This window comes from Siphateles boraxobius, unplaced genomic scaffold (assembly GCF_051911475.1).
Source record: "Siphateles boraxobius isolate OS27281-9 unplaced genomic scaffold, OSU_SipBor_1 261, whole genome shotgun sequence".
Lineage (NCBI taxonomy): Eukaryota > Metazoa > Chordata > Actinopteri > Cypriniformes > Leuciscidae > Siphateles > Siphateles boraxobius.
In genome coordinates, this window is record NW_027508878.1 from 147,501 (window position 1) to 165,000 (window position 17,500).

A 17,500-nucleotide genomic window follows, 5' to 3' on the forward strand; every position below is an offset into this window, starting at 1 on the left:
CCCAGTATAAGCAGTGGTGTTTGGCCATGGATCAGGGGAAGATCCCGTCGGAGATTAAAGCTCTTCTAACGGGAGACGAGCAGAAAGCGCCGCAGAGCTCCAGCAACAAGATCTCCAAGAACGGCAAGTTCGGCTCCGCCACCAACAAGACGTGTTAGGAACAATCCCGTGATCCTGTAGTTCACACACACACACACACACACACACACTCAGTGTTCATGAGATGCTTCTTAATAACCGGACGTCTCAGTGTTTAATAAGCTTCATTCCCAGTAACTCACGTTCAGACGTTAGGAAGAGTTCAGGTTCTGGAATGTTCTGTGTGTGATTTTGTAAACATTTCCTGTTCCTTTCACTTATTTATTTTGGAACCTTTTTGATGATGAATGTGATAATCCTTATAATCTGTTTAATCCATTACGGCGTTAAATATTAGACATTGTAAGACGGACTGTTGCCAAAATCTTTTTGCACTTTACAACCATTTGAATGATATCAACGCGTAGCACTTCCCTGCTCTTCTTGTACAAATAGATTTTAGTTTGTTGTTGATTATATATTTATATCACTAACCGAACCTTAAAGCACTTTCCTTAAAAGCTCTAATTTTTGTACGTTTAAGTTTGTTCTTTCCCTCGATTGGGCCGGTTTGAGACTGCAGCTGATCTGGAGAATATTTGATGATTATTATAATCCCAAAACATGTGATGAACGCCGAACTCCTCACCGTGTCGATCTGCCCAAACCGAGTCAGTTCCCCATCGCAGACTCAATCGTTATTGTTTAGAGCTCAAATGTATATTTTTATATGGCGTGTTTGAAATGTAGGTTGTAATTTGTTGCAGGATGAACGCATGTCTTATTATTAAACAATGTAGCTTTGCTTTGTGATCATGAATATCTGTACAATATAAAGAGTGGATCTGAATCTTGTCTTTCTCTCATCATTAAATTACATTTCAAAGATATTCTCATGCATAAACATTAATACTGTGGAAAATTCATATTATAAATGTGCAAGTTTCTATTATATTACATCATTAGTTAGATTTGATTTGTTTTTATCAAATGATATAATTTATTTAAATTAAATTTCATTTATTTTAATTAATTTATGTACTATTTAGTTACTTGGTTTAATCTTTTTACTTTTATTCACTTCTATTTTTTATTTTAAAACAAGTTTTATTTATTCAGTTTTATCATATTTTCTTTATTCTCATGCATTTATATTTTAGTCATTTAAAATTTGTACCCAATTTATGTGTTTATTTAGAGACTTAGTTTAATCCTATTTTTATTGATTTATTCTTAATGCACTGCTATTGTTTATTTATTTAAAACAAATTTCTCAAATGTATTTTATTTAAATAAAATTATTTTAATTATTTACATTTATTATGCAAGCAAATTTTTATTTCATGTATTCTAATAAAATTAATTTATTTTCAAGTAAAATATTTTTTTATTTTGCTATATAGTATAATTCTTTGATTTAGAATTAATTAATTAATTTTAATTTATTTATGTAATTAGTGTAATCTCATTTTTATTCCTTTATTTTTACATTATTTGCATCGGTGTTCTCGGATCCCTGATCATCTTCAGTTTGTGGGAATAAGCAGTTCTGATTAGTTTGCGTCAGTAATCAGTCACGCAGACAGTAGGTTTCATCTGAACTTTACAGAACGTTTAATTGTAAAATCACAGGGACACGTCTGTCTTGCATCATGAAACGACACACAAAACTATGAGACAAAGTTCATCTGCATCTACAGGCACAAAACACACAACGCATCTTCAGAAGATTCACATGAATCCTGTAGGATCACAGACGGACTGGAAACACCAACAGAAGAACACGTGAACGCGTGACGTCACAGTTAGCATTAGCACCGCGGGTTTGCATCTTAGCAGGTGTAGTTCGGTCTTCAGACTCGCATTTACTGCACAGTAATCCAGTTATTCCAGTAGGAATCAGTGATCGGAACAGAAAGTGTGTGAGCTGCGCTTCATACAAAGCGAAACATCGCTGATGTGTTCGTGCGTTTAATGATCGAGGTGCAGTTAAAGCAACAGTTCACTCAAAATTTGGCCGCATCCCAGCCAACAGGAAACGTTCTCTCAACGTTATGAACAAACGTTCTCAAAACATCAGTAGAATGTTCTTTCAAAGTTATCTGCGCTTTAATCATGTTCTCAAAACATACGAACAAAAACATCAATCATGCAAAGTTTTTACCAGAAACGGTTTAGTTGGACGTTTTATTAAATGTTACTTGTTGCAGAACGTTCAGATTCAAAAGTAACGTTCCATAATGTTTGAAGAATGATACAATGTTACTGTTCCTGTAACGTTCATATAATCAAGAAGAAACGCTTTTAGAACTTTTATTAAACTGGACGTTTTGAACATTCACTTACAATCAACTTAATAAGAACGTTAGTAACTCGTTCTTAAGCACATATTTGTGAGCTGGGCGGTACTATGGTAAAGACAGTGTATGAGTTGATATTTTAAACCGTGATTCATGTACAGTGATATTAATAAGCTACTCCAAGCTACAGTGTTGTGCCTGAACGCGTTCATTGAACGATAGTTCATGAACTCGTTCATATTTTGGGTGAACGTGAACTGAACGTACTGTATTACTGCCTGATGAATGAACGTTACTGTGAACGCGTTCATTCTGGAGTCTGTGAACGCACGACTCTCTCAGTTTAACTTCGTTCAATCGGGTGCCAGATTTCTAGAGTCTTCCAGGCGAAAACCCAGCTAAAACACACCGTAAACAGGCCGAATATGTAGCGGGAAAAACACACAATCTGGCAACACCGCCGCATGCGTCATCAAAACAAAAACCAGCATGGAGGCGACGAAGCAGCATGGAGGGGTCGTATGATAATATAAAAGAGTTTTATGACCAGGTCGGTGAGGATGGAACAAATATTACATTTCTGTGCAAACTTTGCCCGTCGGCTTTCAAAAATAAAATATCCGTCACTTCAGTCACATCCACAGCAAACCTAAAACGGCACATTGAACTGAAGCACCCGATGAAATCTGACACATAGTTCAGTGTTAAAACTGATAAAATAATTGCTGTCTGTAGTTCTGTATGGGCTGTGTCAATCATTTTGAAAAATAATAGTTCGCAGCAACATGGAAAAAAAACTATGAACTAGTTCATTTATGGAATAATGAACTATGAACTGAACTAGTTCATTTTAAAATGTGTGCACTGAACTTTGAACTAGATCATGTATTAAGTGAACTTTCCCAACACTGCCAAGGTAGTTCAAAGAATATCATGGCACATTAATCGTGGTGTTACAATAGTTACTTACAACAAACACAAAGGAACAAAAACAGTAACATTTTTATCTGGAATGTTTCAGTTGGATGTTTGTTTTTAAATGTAACGTTTTTTAAATGTTTCTACTTGTTTCAGAACGTTCAGATTCAAAAGTAACGTTCCATAATGTTTGAAGAATGATACAATGTTAATTTTCCTTCAACGTTCACATAAATGTTTTTTAAATGTTCTCAAAATATAGTTTTGTTCGCTAGGATGTCGTCGTTCCACAGGCTTTTTGAAAAACAGCACAGGGTTTATAACAAATTAATGTTAACTTCTGCGTGAACTGTTGCGTTACGACAAAAGAGAGCCTTTATACAAAAGTGTTGGGTGGGTTAGCGCTAATGGGCCATGCTAATTTCTTCTCCTTTGCTTCTCGGTCGAAAGTGTCGTAAACCGAGTCTTTGACGAGTGTCTTTGCCGGCACCGGCAGATCCACCACACCAATGTAGTTCTTTTTCGCGATCCGCGAGCTAGCGGTGATGGTGTACGCGTTACTGCGGTAGCACTTCATAGACGACATGCAGAAGGTCTCTCTCATGCCGCGCCGGAAGTTAGCATTGTACACGGAGTAGAGCGTGGGTTTGGACGCGGTGGAGCTGAAGGAGATCCAGGCCACGGCGATGAAGAACAGCGCCCCCTGTCTGCCAGAGCCCGACGGGTGCCACAATTGCGCCACGTAAAACGGCGTCCAGCTTAGCAGAAACATCCCGTTTAGCATCAGGAACATCTTAATGGTTTTGACTTTAGTCCTGGGGACGATGTTCATGGTCCTGCGCACCGTTCGCCCGTCGGCGCCGATCCTCCAGATGTAGCGCACCACCCGCTGGTAGAAGGACACGATTAGCAGCGCCGGCACCAGGAATCCGAAGAGCAGGTGCGCGACCGCGTACGCTAACCCATCCCAGGTATCCGCTAGGAAGAAGTCGCAGTGGTTCCTTGACGTTGCGGATCCGTAGAAGAACAAACATGGCGACACGAAGGCGGCATCGAACAGCCATGACGCTAAAATCATGCGCTTAGCTTTCTCACGCGATACTTTAAAGCTTAGCGGATACACGATGGTGTAGAAGCGGTCGACGCAGATGGACAGGAGCACGTACACCTGGACGCCAGGGCACAGGTGCTGAAGGTAGCGTACGGTTCGACATGCGGCCGCGGTCAGAGGCCAGCGACCCGCCGACACCTGGAGTAGAACTAGCGGCGCGCAGGCTAGGCTAAGCAGCAGGTCCGCGCACGCCATCGACACCACGAAGTAGTTAGTCGTTGACTGAGTTCTGCGGCTGCGATGGATCACCAGACACACTAGCGAGTTTCCCAGAACCGACACGAGCCAGAAGACGCTGAACACGAGGCCGAGGAGCGTGACCTCTGTCGGGGTCAGGTCATAGGTCAGGTCGTGTGAGGTCAGCGAGCCGTTGCTCTGGAACGAGGACGAGTCCAGACGGCACATGACCGGCGTCGGCGTTGAGGAATCGTTCCTGTCGGAGTCGTTGAAGAGGAACGTGGGCTGGAGCGAAGGCTTCACGCCCTCCATGGACAGGAAGTACATCATCAGCCTCTCGAAGCTGAAACAGACGACAGGAACAGATAATCAGTTAAATCTGTGTAGAGCTGCTTTACAAATTCTACAAAGAACTTCTTAATAAAGCTATATATCCAACTCTATATAGATAATATAGTTTATAAAGTTATATATCCAAATTTATATAAACAGCTGTGCGAAAATTGTTATATATCCAACTCTATATAGATAATAGTTAATATAGTTATATATCAGACTCTATATAGATAATATAGTTTATATAGTTACATATCCAATTCTATATAGATAATATAGTTTATATAGTTATATGTCACTCTATACAGATAATATCGTTTATATAGTTATATATCCAACTCTATATAGGTAATATAGTTTATATAGTTATATATCCAACTCTATATAGGTAATATAGTTTATATAGTTATATATCAGACTCTATATAGATAATATAGTTTATATAGTTATATATCACTCTATATAGGTAATATAGTTTATATAGTTATATATCCAACTCTATATAGATAATAGTTTATATAGTTATATATCAGACTATATATAGATAATATAGTTTATATAGTTATATATCCAACTCTATATAGGTAATATAGTTTATATAGTTATATATCCAACTCTATATAGATAATAGTTTATATAGTTACATATCCAATTCTATATAGATAATAGTTTATATAGTTATATATCAGACTCTATATAGGTAATATAGTTTATATAGTTATATATCACTCTATATAGATAATATCGTTTATATAGTTATATATCACTCTATATAGGTAATATAGTTTATATAGTTATATATCCAACTCTATATAGGTAATATAGTTTATATAGTTATATATCCAACTCTATATAGATAATAGTTTATATAGTTATATTTCCAACTCTATATAGGTAATATAGTTTATATAGTTATATATCCAACTCTATATAGATAATATACTTATATATCACTCTATACAGGGAGATTGCTCTGGTTCCTCAGTCTAGAACATTTTATTTTCAGACAGCATTGCTGAAGATCTGAGCTGAGAAGATCTGATGTGATTTGTGAGGAAACGAGTGCAATCTCTTACATTAGGCTATAATCAAACGACACCTGATTGAGTTGATCAGCTCATTAGGAGAGACTCCATCATCATCATCAATCATCACCTGAACCATCATCATCACCTGAACCATCATCATCACCTGAACCATCATCATCATCATCATCACCTGAACCATCATCATCACCATCATCATCATCATCACCTGAACAATCATCACCTGAACCATCATCATCACCTGAACCATCATCATCACCATCATCATCATCATCACCTGAACCATCATCATCACCATCATCATCATCATCACCTGAACCATCATCATCACCTGAACCATCATCATCACCTGAACCATCATCATCACCATCATCATCATCATCACCTGAACCATCATCATCACCTGAACCATCATCATCACCTGAACCATCATCACCTGAACCATCATCATCATCATCACCTGAACCATCATCATCACCTTAACCATCATCATCATCATCATCACCTGAACCATCATCATCACCTGAACCATCATCATCATCTTCATCACCTGAACCATCATCATCACCTGAACCATCATCATCACCTTAACCATCATCATCATCATCATCATCATCACCTGAACCATCATCATCACCTGAACCATCATCATCATCTTCATCGCCTGAACCATCATCATCACCTGAACCATCATCATCACCTGAACCATCATCATCATCATCATCACCTGAACCATCATCATCATCATCACCTGAACCATCATCATCATCACCATCATCACCATCGTCATCATCACCTGAACCATCATCATCACCTGAACCATCATCATCACCTTAACCATCATCATCATCATTACCTGAACCATCATCATCATCATCGCCTGAACCATCATCATCATCACCTGAACCATCATCATCACCTGAACCATCATCATCACCTTAACCATCATCATCATCATTACCTGAACCATCATCATCATCATCGCCTGAACCATCATCATCACCATCATCATCATCATCACCTGAACCATCATCATCACCATCATCATCATCATCACCTGAACCATCATCATCACCTGAACCATCATCATCACCATCATCATCATCATCACCTGAACCATCATCATCACCTGAACCATCATCATCACCTGAACCATCATCACCTGAACCATCATCATCATCATCATCACCTGAACCATCATCATCACCTTAACCATCATCATCATCATCATCATCATCACCTGAACCATCATCATCACCTGAACCATCATCATCACCTGAACCATCATCATCACCTTAACCATCATCATCATCATTACCTGAACCATCATCATCATCATCACCTGAACCATCATCATCATCATCATCACCTGAACCATCATCATCATCATCACCTGAACCATCATCATCATCACCATCATCACCATCGTCATCATCACCTTAACCATCATCATCATCATCATCATCATCACCTGAACCATCATCATCACCTGAACCATCATCATCATCTTCATCACCTTGAACCATCATCATCACCTGAACCATCATCATCACCTTAACCATCATCATCATCATTACCTGAACCATCATCATCATCATCACCTGAACCATCATCATCACCTGAACCATCATCATCACCTGAACCATCATCATCACCTGAACCATCATCATCACCTGAACCATCATCATCACCTTAACCATCATCATCATCATTACCTGAACCATCATCATCATCATCACCTGAACCATCATCATCACCTGAACCATCATCATCATCATCATCACCTGAACCATCATCGTCATCATCACCTGAACCATCATCATCACCTGAACCATCATCATCACCCTAACCATCATCATCATCATTACCTGAACCATCATCATCATCATCGCCTGAACCATCATCATCATCACCTGAACCATCATCATCACCTGAACCATCATCATCACCTTAACCATCATCATCATCATTACCTGAACCATCATCATCATCATCGCCTGAACCATCATCATCACCTGAACCATCATCATCATCACCTGAACCATCATCATCATCATCGCCTGAACAATCATCATCACCTGAACCATCATCATCACCTGAACCATCATCATCACCTGAACCATCATCATCATCACCTGAACCATCATCATCACCTGAACCATCACCATCACCTGAACCATCATCATCATCACCTGAACCATCATCATCATCATCGCCTGAACAATCATCATCACCTGAACCATCATCATCACCTTAACCATCATCATCATCATTACCTGAACCATCATCATCATCATCGCATGAACCATCATCATCACCTGAACCATCATCATCACCTGAACCATCATCATCATCACCTGAACCATCATCATCATCACCATCATCACCATTGTCATCATCACCTGAACCATCATCATCACCTGAACCATCATCATCACCTTAACCATCATCATCATTACCTGAACCATCATCATCATCATCATCATCATCATCATCACCTGAACCATCATCATCACCTGAACCATCACCATCACCTGAACCATCATCATCATCACCTGAACCATCATCATCATCACCATCATCACCATCGTCATCATCACCTGAACCATCATCATCACCTTAACCATCATCATCATCATTACCTGAACCATCATCATCACCTGAACCATCATCATCACCATCATCATCACCATCATCACCATCATCACCTGAACCATCATCATCATCTTCATCATCACCATCATCATCATAACCATCATCATCATCATCACCATCACCATCATCATCACCATCATCACCATCATCATCGCCTGAACCATCATCATCACCATTATCATCTTCATCATCACCTGAACCATCATCATCACCATCATCATCACCTGAACCATTATCATCACCATTATCATCTTCATCATCACCATCATCATCATCATCATCACCATCTTCATCATCATCATCACCATCATCATCACCTGAACCATCATCATCTTCATCATCACCATCATCATCACCTGAACCATCATCATCACCATCTTCATCATCATCATCACCATCATCATCACCTGAACCATCACCATCATCATCATCACCATCATCATCACCTGAACCATCATCATCACCATCTTCATCATCATCAAAACCATCATCATCACCATCATCATCATCATCAAAACCATCATCATCGCCATCATCATCATCATCATCATCACCATCATCATCACCATCATCATCATCACCATCATCATCATCACCATCATCATCATCACCATCATCATCACCTGAACCATCATCATCACCATCTTCATCATCATCAAAACCATCATCATCACCATCATCATCATCATCAAAACCATCATCATCACCATCTTCATCATCATCATCATCAAAACCATCATCATCACCATCATCATCATCATCATCATCACCATCATCATCACCTGAACCATCATCATCACCATCTTCATCATCATCAAAACCATCATCATCACCATCTTCATCATCATCAAAACCATCATCATCACCATCATCATCACCATCATCATCACCATCATCATCACCATCATCATCACCATCATCATCACCTGAACCGAGTGTGTCAGATTAGATCAGATGTGAAGGACTTCATGAGGGTGAGTGAATGAACCCAAACACGGCTCCGATCACTGATATATATATCAAATACTGAGTTATTAATATTGTCTGAAGAAACATTAACTTATTTTAGAGAAGACAGACCTTATTGAATGTTTATCAGAGATTTAAAGCGTTGTGTGCCGGATGTAAATCATCCAGAGAGCTTCTATTCTATTACAGCCATCCGAGACTGAAGATGTTCCTCGAGAGACGCTCATTAACTGTGTGTGTGTGTGTGTGTGTGTGTGTGTGTGTGTGCTGATCTCAGCGTACACTTTGCTCTGGTGACGCTGTAATTCATCAACAGCACATCTGATCCCACAGGGTTTCTGTAGGGTATGATAAAGATAAACAACATTTCTAGAACCTTCTTATGATGAGAACATGATCTGCGTTCTCATGATGTTGAAGAACATTCCTGCTTTTCCTTGAGGAACATTCCCATTACGGTGAGAGAAGGTTTGAGTACGTTCTCAGATAAAACTATAAAATACAATGTTCCCTTAACGTTCACATAACCAAGAAAAAACATCGTAAGACATTTTTTTAAACTTGACTTTTTAAACATTCAGAAATAATGCGTTCATAACTTATGGGAATTTCAGCAGAATGTTCTTAAAACATTTTTTTTTTTAAATCTGCTTCTGTTCCGTCATTTTTGAAAGAAAAATGTTACGCTTCGTTTAATAAAATTAATTAATCGGAATGGTACGAAACTTGGTAAAGGTTTTGGCACTTTCCGTGTTTGAACACACACACACACACACACACACGGACATGAATCGAAAATGTGCAATTATCCTGAAAAGCGTTTGGTAACGTTACTGCGGCAAAACTAAATCACACTGAAAGCTCATTTATTGATAAATCAACCTCACATTTCACTCTAAAAAAAAGCTGGGTTGTTTCAACCCACGTTTGGGTAAAATATGGACAAACCCAACCGTTGGGTTTAAAATGTAATTTGAACAGAGATATTTGAACCAATAGTTGTGTTTTCCATATTTTATAGTGTTGGAAAATCTTGTTTATATTTATATCTTTGATTTTCTCACAGTTTTAGAGTAAAACGTGTTTGGAAATATATATATTTCATATAAAAAAATTTTTTTGTATTTTTGTGCATTTTTCATAACGAATTTGTACTACTTTTTTCAAGTTCACTTTTTTTATTCACATCAATTTTATCTACATCAGTTTTCATTTCATCAATGATCTGCCAAGTGCCAAAACATTAAAGATTTCTGACTGTTTTAATTGAACATTTCATTTTCATTCTTAAGGTACCGTTATATGCTCAAAAAGTGAATTAATGGATTATAACTACAGCATAAATATAATTTAGTACCATAAAATCCCCCTAAAAATACAAAATATTAAATACAACATATCATCGAACTAAAACACAGTTTAATCATTTCATTGAAATAAAAAACGGTAATTTTTGCCCGACACGCGAACAGTTTCCAAATGGTTAAAAAAGCCTATTAAAAATGAAAAGATTCATGAATTAATTAATCGTCGTATATGAGGGCCTGTTATGATTCAGCATCAGCAAAATCGCTCATTTACGGCGGATAACACATGTAACAACAGTATATATTATGAGATATGCAGCTGCTCGTGGATGTTTATGAATATGACACGCGTGTAACGCTCGCGTGAGGCGCGTCATGTTGTTTTCCTCAGACTCACCTCAGTGTCCTCGCATCAAGCGCTTCTTCTCCTCCTTCTCCTTCTCGGGTCGTTTATTTCCTCCATCGTTTCTCCTCATCAACGTGTTTCTTTACATGTCCTCCGCTTTACAAATCAATCGATCACAGCATCATCCATCGAGCACATACAGGCACACGCACACCACACGCGCGCGCGCACTCAGATCAGACCCGAGTATGTAAATCCGTGACGTGGCAGTTTTGATTGTGCTCATGAATTATTCATATATGAGCCACAAATCGTTTGTTTTACAGCCACGGTCTGGTTTATAAAACACTGATTTATTTTGTTTTCGTACTGAGCCAATTATATTTACATATACATTATTTATTAACCCTAATACACGCATTACGTTTTCACGAACACATTATTTAGCATGTTTATAAAGCCAGCATCTATCATCCTGAGGACATTAGGAAACACTGGATCTTTGCAGCTGGTTATTGTCCGTTCTGACGTCAGTGATGCAGTGTGTCACATGACTTCCAGGGTTTGTTCTTCAGCCAGTGTCATTATATGATGGGATGTAATGAATCTGTCAAGTGTTTGTTACATCGGTGCTGTTGCCATGGCAACAGCTGCTGATGAGAGGCTGTTCTTTTGTGTCTGTTGCCATGGCGACTAATAGCTGTATCATCAGAGAGAGAGAGAGATTTCTAATTCCAGTTACACACAACCGAGAGAAAACCTCATTCATTTGAAGATGCTCAGTTTTGTTGACCTTCGACCCCAGCGCTCGGAGGTTTGTGTTTAAACCGGTGATGATGAGCTGTCAGTGAGTTTGATCATTTAAAGCAGTAAAGAAACAGATGAAGGTTTCTTCTTTTTTATTCCTCATTTACAGAAAACAACAGTAAAGTCTATAAATAGTTTTCATTTACACTGATGGAAAACAGTCTGTGAAACGTTAGTCGTTGAACAGGAACGTTCTCTCAGCGTTATGAACAAACGTTCTTCAGGAAACATTAACAGAACATTCATTCAAAGCTATCTGGTCTTTTAATAATGTTCTCAAGTTTAGCACAAAAACATTATTTATACATCGATCATGGAAGGTTTTTTCTGAAACGTTTATAAATGTTTCAGAAGGTTGAAACGTAACGTTCCCATGATGTCAGCAGAACGTTTGTTCTGACGAAAACGAGCCTTTACGAACCGCACAGATGTTTATGGATCAAACCGATGAGCTATGTTTCATTTTCATGATAAGAACAGAAAGTAAAAGCACTTATTTGTCTCTTAATAACAACTCAATAGTTTGAGAGAATTAGCCCAAGATTAAAGAAAAGTTTCAGCATGTGTATTTACACTCTATTCATATGTACAACAGAGGGAGCTGAGATCCGGTCAGATCCGGTCCACGTTCCTGATGGCGCCGTCCACCGTCAGCGAGCCGAACCTGAAACACAGGAGATCAGGCTCAGTGTGTGTGTGTGTGTAGAGTGTGTATTCATGAGTGTGCAGAGGCTTCACCTCTCCAGGAACAGGTTGTTCTCCGCCAGCTCCTTCACCACTCCCTCCATCTCCTCCTTCAGCTTCTTCATCCTGTGGGGAACACAGATCATCCTCTGATCTCACTCTGATCTCACTCCGATCTCACTCCGATCTCTCACCGATCTCTCTCTGATCTCACTCCGATCTCATTCCGATCTCTCACCGATCTCACTCTGATCTCACTCCGATCTCACTCCGATCTCTCACCGATCTCTCACCGATCTCACTCTGATCTCACTCCGATCTCATTCCGATCTCTCACCAATCTCACTCAGATCTCACTCCGATCTCACTCCGATCTCTCACTGATCTCACTGATCTCACTCCGATCTCACTCCGATCTCACTTAGATCTCTCACTGATCTCACTCCGATCTCTCTCTGATCTCACTCCGATCTCTCTCCGATGTCACTCCGATCTCTCTCCGATGTCACTCCGATCTCTCACCGTTCTCACTCCGATCTCACTCAGATCTCACTCCGATCTCACTCTGATCTCACTCCGATCTCTCACCGTTCTCACTCCGATCTCACTCCGATCTCACTCCGATCTCTCACTGATCTCTCTCTGATCTCACTCTGATCTCACTCAGATCTCTCACTGATCTCTCTCCGATCTCTCTATGATCTCACTCCGATCTCACTCAGATCTCTCACTGATCTCTCTCTGATCTCACTCCGATCTCTCACTGATCTCTCTCTGATCTCACTCAGATCTCTCACTGATCTCACTCCGATCTCCGATCACACTCAGATCTCTCACCGATCTCACTCCGATCTCCGATCACACTCAGATCTCTCACCGATTTCACTCCGATCTCCGATCACACTCAGATCTCTCTCTGATCTCACTCCGATCTCACTCAGATCTCTCACTGATCCCTCTCTGATCTCACTCCAATCTCTCACTGATCTCTCTCTGATCTCACTCCGATCTCTCTCTGATCTCACTCCGATCTCACTCAGATCTCTCACTGATCTCTCTCTGATCTCACTCCGATCTCTCACTGATCTCTCTCCGATCTCACTCAGATCTCTCACTGATCTCTCTCTGATCTCACTCCGATCTCTCACTGACCTCTCTCCGATCTCACTCCGATCTCACTCAGATCTCTCTCTGATCTCACTCCGATCCCTCACTGATCTCTCTCTGATTTCACTCCGATCTCTCACTGATCTCTCTCCGATCTCACTCCGATCTCTCACTGTTCTCTCTCTGATCTCACTCCAATGTCACTCCGATCTCTCACTCATCTCTCTCTGATCTCACTCCAATCTCACTCCAATCTCTCACTGATCTCTCTCTGATCTCACTCCGATCCCACTCCGATCTCTCACTGATCTCTCTCTGATCTCACTCCGAACTCTCTCTGATCTCACTCCGATCTCTCACTGATCTCTCTCTGATCTCACTCCGATCTCTCTGATCTCTCTCCAATCTCACTCTGATCTCTCTCAGATCTCTCTCAGATCTCACCAATCTTTCACCGATCTCACTCCGATCTCCGATCACAGTCAGATCCCTCACCGATCTCACTCTGATCTCCGATCACACTCAGATCTCTCTCTGATCTCACTCCGATCTCACTCAGATCTCTCACTGATCTCTCTCTGATCTCACTCCGATCTCTCACTGATCTCTCTCTGATCTCACTCCGATCTCACTCCGATCTCTCTCCGATCTCACTCCGAACTCTCTCTGATCTCACTCCGATCTAACTCCGATCTAACTCCGATCTCTCACTGATCTCACTCCGATCTCTCTCTGATCTCTCTCCAATCTCACTCTGATCTCACTCTGATCTCTCTCAGATCTCACTCCGATCTCACTCCGATCTCACTCCGATCTCTCACTGATCTCACTCCGATCTCTCACTGATCTCTCTCCGATCACACTCAGATCTCTCTCTGATCTCACTCCGATCTCTCTCCGATCTCACTCCGATCTCTCTCGGATCTCACTCTGATCTCACTCCGATCTCTCTCTGATCTCACTCCGATCTCACTCCGATCTCTCTCCGATCTCTCTCCGATCTCACTCCGATCTCTCTCCGATCTCACTCCGATCTCTCTCCGATCTCTCTCCGATCTCACTCCGATCTCTCTCCGATCTCACTCCGATCTCACTCTGATCTCTCTCTGATCTCTCTCCGATCTCTCTCCGATCTCTCACGGATCTCTCTCTGATCTCTCTCTGATCTCTCTCCGATCTCACTGCGATCTCTCTCCGATCTCACTCTGATCTCTCTCTGATCTCTCTCCGATCTCTCACTATGATCTCTCTCTGATCTCTCTCCGATCTCACTCTGATCTCACTCCGATCTCTCACTGTTCTCTCTCTGATCTCACTCCAATGTCACTCCGATCTCTCACTGATCTCTCTCTGATCTCTCTCCGATCTCACTCTGATCTCACTCCGATCTCACTCCGATCTCTCTCCGATCTCACTCCGAACTCTCTCTGATCTCACTCCGATCTCACTCCGATCTCTCTCCGATCTCACTCCGAACTCTCTCTGATCTCACTCCGATCTAACTCCGATCTAACTCCGATCTCTCACTGATCTCACTCCGATCTCTCTCTGATCTCTCTCCAATCTCACTCTGATCTCACTCTGATCTCTCTCAGATCTCACTCCGATCTCACTCCGATCTCACTCCGATCTCTCACTGATCTCACTCCGATCTCTCACTGATCTCTCTCCGATCACACTCAGATCTCTCTCTGATCTCACTCCGATCTCTCTCCGATCTCACTCCGATCTCTCTCGGATCTCACTCTGATCTCACTCCGATCTCTCTCTGATCTCACTCCGATCTCACTCCGATCTCTCTCCGATCTCTCTCCGATCTCACTCCGATCTCTCTCCGATCTCACTCCGATCTCTCTCCGATCTCTCTCCGATCTCACTCCGATCTCTCTCCGATCTCACTCCGATCTCACTCTGATCTCTCTCTGATCTCTCTCCGATCTCTCTCCGATCTCTCACGGATCTCTCTCTGATCTCTCTCTGATCTCTCTCCGATCTCACTGCGATCTCTCTCCGATCTCACTCTGATCTCTCTCTGATCTCTCTCCGATCTCTCACTATGATCTCTCTCTGATCTCTCTCCGATCTCACTCTGATCTCACTCCGATCTCTCACTGTTCTCTCTCTGATCTCACTCCAATGTCACTCCGATCTCTCACTGATCTCTCTCTGATCTCTCTCCGATCTCACTCTGATCTCACTCCAATGTCACTCCGATCTCTCTCTGATCTCACTATGATCTCTCTCTGATCTTTCACTGTTCTCTCTCTGATCTCACTCCAATGTCACTCCGATCTCTCACTGATCTCTCTCTGATCTCTCTCCGATCTCACTCTGATCTCTCTCTGATCTCTCTCCGATCTCACTCTGACATCACTCCGATCTCTCACTGTTCTCTCTCCGATCTCACTCTGACATCACTCCGATCTCTCACTGTTCTCTCTCTGATCTCACTCCAATGTCACTCCGATCTCTCTCTGATCTCACTCCGATCTCTCTCCGATCTCACTCCGATCTCTCACTGATCTCACTCCAATCTCACTCCGATCTCTCTCCGATCTCACTCTGATCTCTCACTGATCTCACTCCGATCTCACTCCGATCTCTCTCCGATCTCACTCCGATCTCTCACTGATCTCACTCCGTGAACATCAACACATGGCCACATCCAGGGTTTGAAACTAACTTTTTTACTCACCGGCCAATTCGGCTACTAAAGTTACCGGCCATTCAGAACTTCTGCTAGGCAAAAACAAACATCCAAAAAGAAATAAACGAGATGAACTACATCACAGCTTCTTTATAAAAGCTGTGACGTTAATCTGGTTAATATATTTTTTTGTTTTTTTTGTTTGTGTATATATACATATATATTATAACATTTCTTATTCAAACAAAATCCTGTCATCCGGCATCTCCTCCTTTCCTCTTTCATCCTTTTCACCAAATATGTATTTTAGTTGTACAGATCATCAATACAGTGTAAAGAACATCAGAACAATGTAGGATGTTGGAAAATGAGTCTTTTCTGTTCACCGAATGCTTTTTAATCTTCACTATTGCTTCAATGCAAATGAACAAGCGTGCCGTTATTTGTTGTGCAGTGACGAGTGTGTGTGTGTGCAAATACTCACGAGTATTTGCTCTAAATCTGCAGATTCGACTCACACGAGTGAGGAAATATAAAAAGTAACGCCACATTAGCTCGTGATTTGACAGCGTTTCCCGCCACAGCTGATTTACCCGCATCTGTTAACGAGTGTTCATTTCAAACCCTGTCCATGTCAGACAAGCACGAATGAGAACGACCTCAGAGGTCAGAGGTCATGCTCACCCCAGGGTCATCTCCACCAGAGTGCTGGGACTGAGATACGCCTGCGGTTTGAGTCCTCCAATCGTCATGGGCATCATCTTCTGAGGCAGCTGCTCCATCAGCTGAACACACACACACACACACGTTAGCGTCTCTGTGACGTTACAGCGCAGCTACACGGACAGCACTTCCTGTTTACTCACTGTATACAGGCGCTGCAGGATCAGAGTCACTTCCTGTTCCATGCTGGAGAACTGACCAGTCAGAGACAAGAGGTGCTTACGAACGTGATGGAACTTCCTGCAACGAGAACAGCACAGTTACCATGGCAACGGCACACAGAGCCAAT

The 17,500-nt window shown here is 41.2% G+C and overlaps 3 protein-coding genes across 4 annotated transcripts in view; 1 reads left to right on the top strand and 2 right to left on the bottom strand.

The window, feature by feature from the left end:
• Positions 1–928, top strand: part of crebl2 (cAMP responsive element binding protein-like 2) — a 6,734-nt gene extending 5,806 nt beyond the window's left edge. The window contains exon 3 of the mRNA XM_077245460.1: positions 6–928. Within this exon, the coding sequence (XP_077101575.1) occupies positions 6–158 (153 nt within the window). The 3' untranslated portion in view covers positions 159–928. The remainder of the gene's footprint in view (positions 1–5) is intronic.
• Positions 929–1,668: 740 nt separating this feature from the next.
• On the bottom strand, positions 1,669–11,493 carry gpr19 (G protein-coupled receptor 19). Its single transcript, XM_077245461.1, has 2 exons — positions 11,295–11,493; positions 1,669–4,927 (listed from the first exon to the last, which is right to left on the bottom strand). The coding sequence occupies exon 2, from the start codon at positions 4,912–4,914 to the stop codon at positions 3,673–3,675; it is 1,242 nt and encodes a 413-aa protein (XP_077101576.1). The 5' UTR covers positions 4,915–4,927; positions 11,295–11,493; the 3' UTR covers positions 1,669–3,672.
• Positions 11,494–12,127: 634 nt separating this feature from the next.
• The window catches only part of tbk1 (TANK-binding kinase 1), a 23,194-nt gene continuing 17,821 nt past the window's right edge, over positions 12,128–17,500 (bottom strand). For both annotated transcript variants that reach the window (XM_077245463.1, XM_077245462.1), the window contains exons 18-21: positions 17,355–17,451; positions 17,173–17,273; positions 12,789–12,860; positions 12,128–12,714 (exon numbers count right to left, since the gene is read on the bottom strand). In XM_077245463.1, coding sequence (XP_077101578.1) covers positions 12,663–12,714; positions 12,789–12,860; positions 17,173–17,273; positions 17,355–17,451 — 322 coding nt within the window. In that variant the 3' untranslated portion in view covers positions 12,128–12,662. The remainder of the gene's footprint in view (positions 12,715–12,788; positions 12,861–17,172; positions 17,274–17,354; positions 17,452–17,500) is intronic.

Bases quoted from the DNA above. Each gene is read 5' to 3' on its own strand.
- gpr19 (XM_077245461.1), bottom strand. From the start codon at position 4,914: ATGATGTACTTCCTGTCCATGGAGGGCGTGAAGCCTTCGCTCCAGCCC.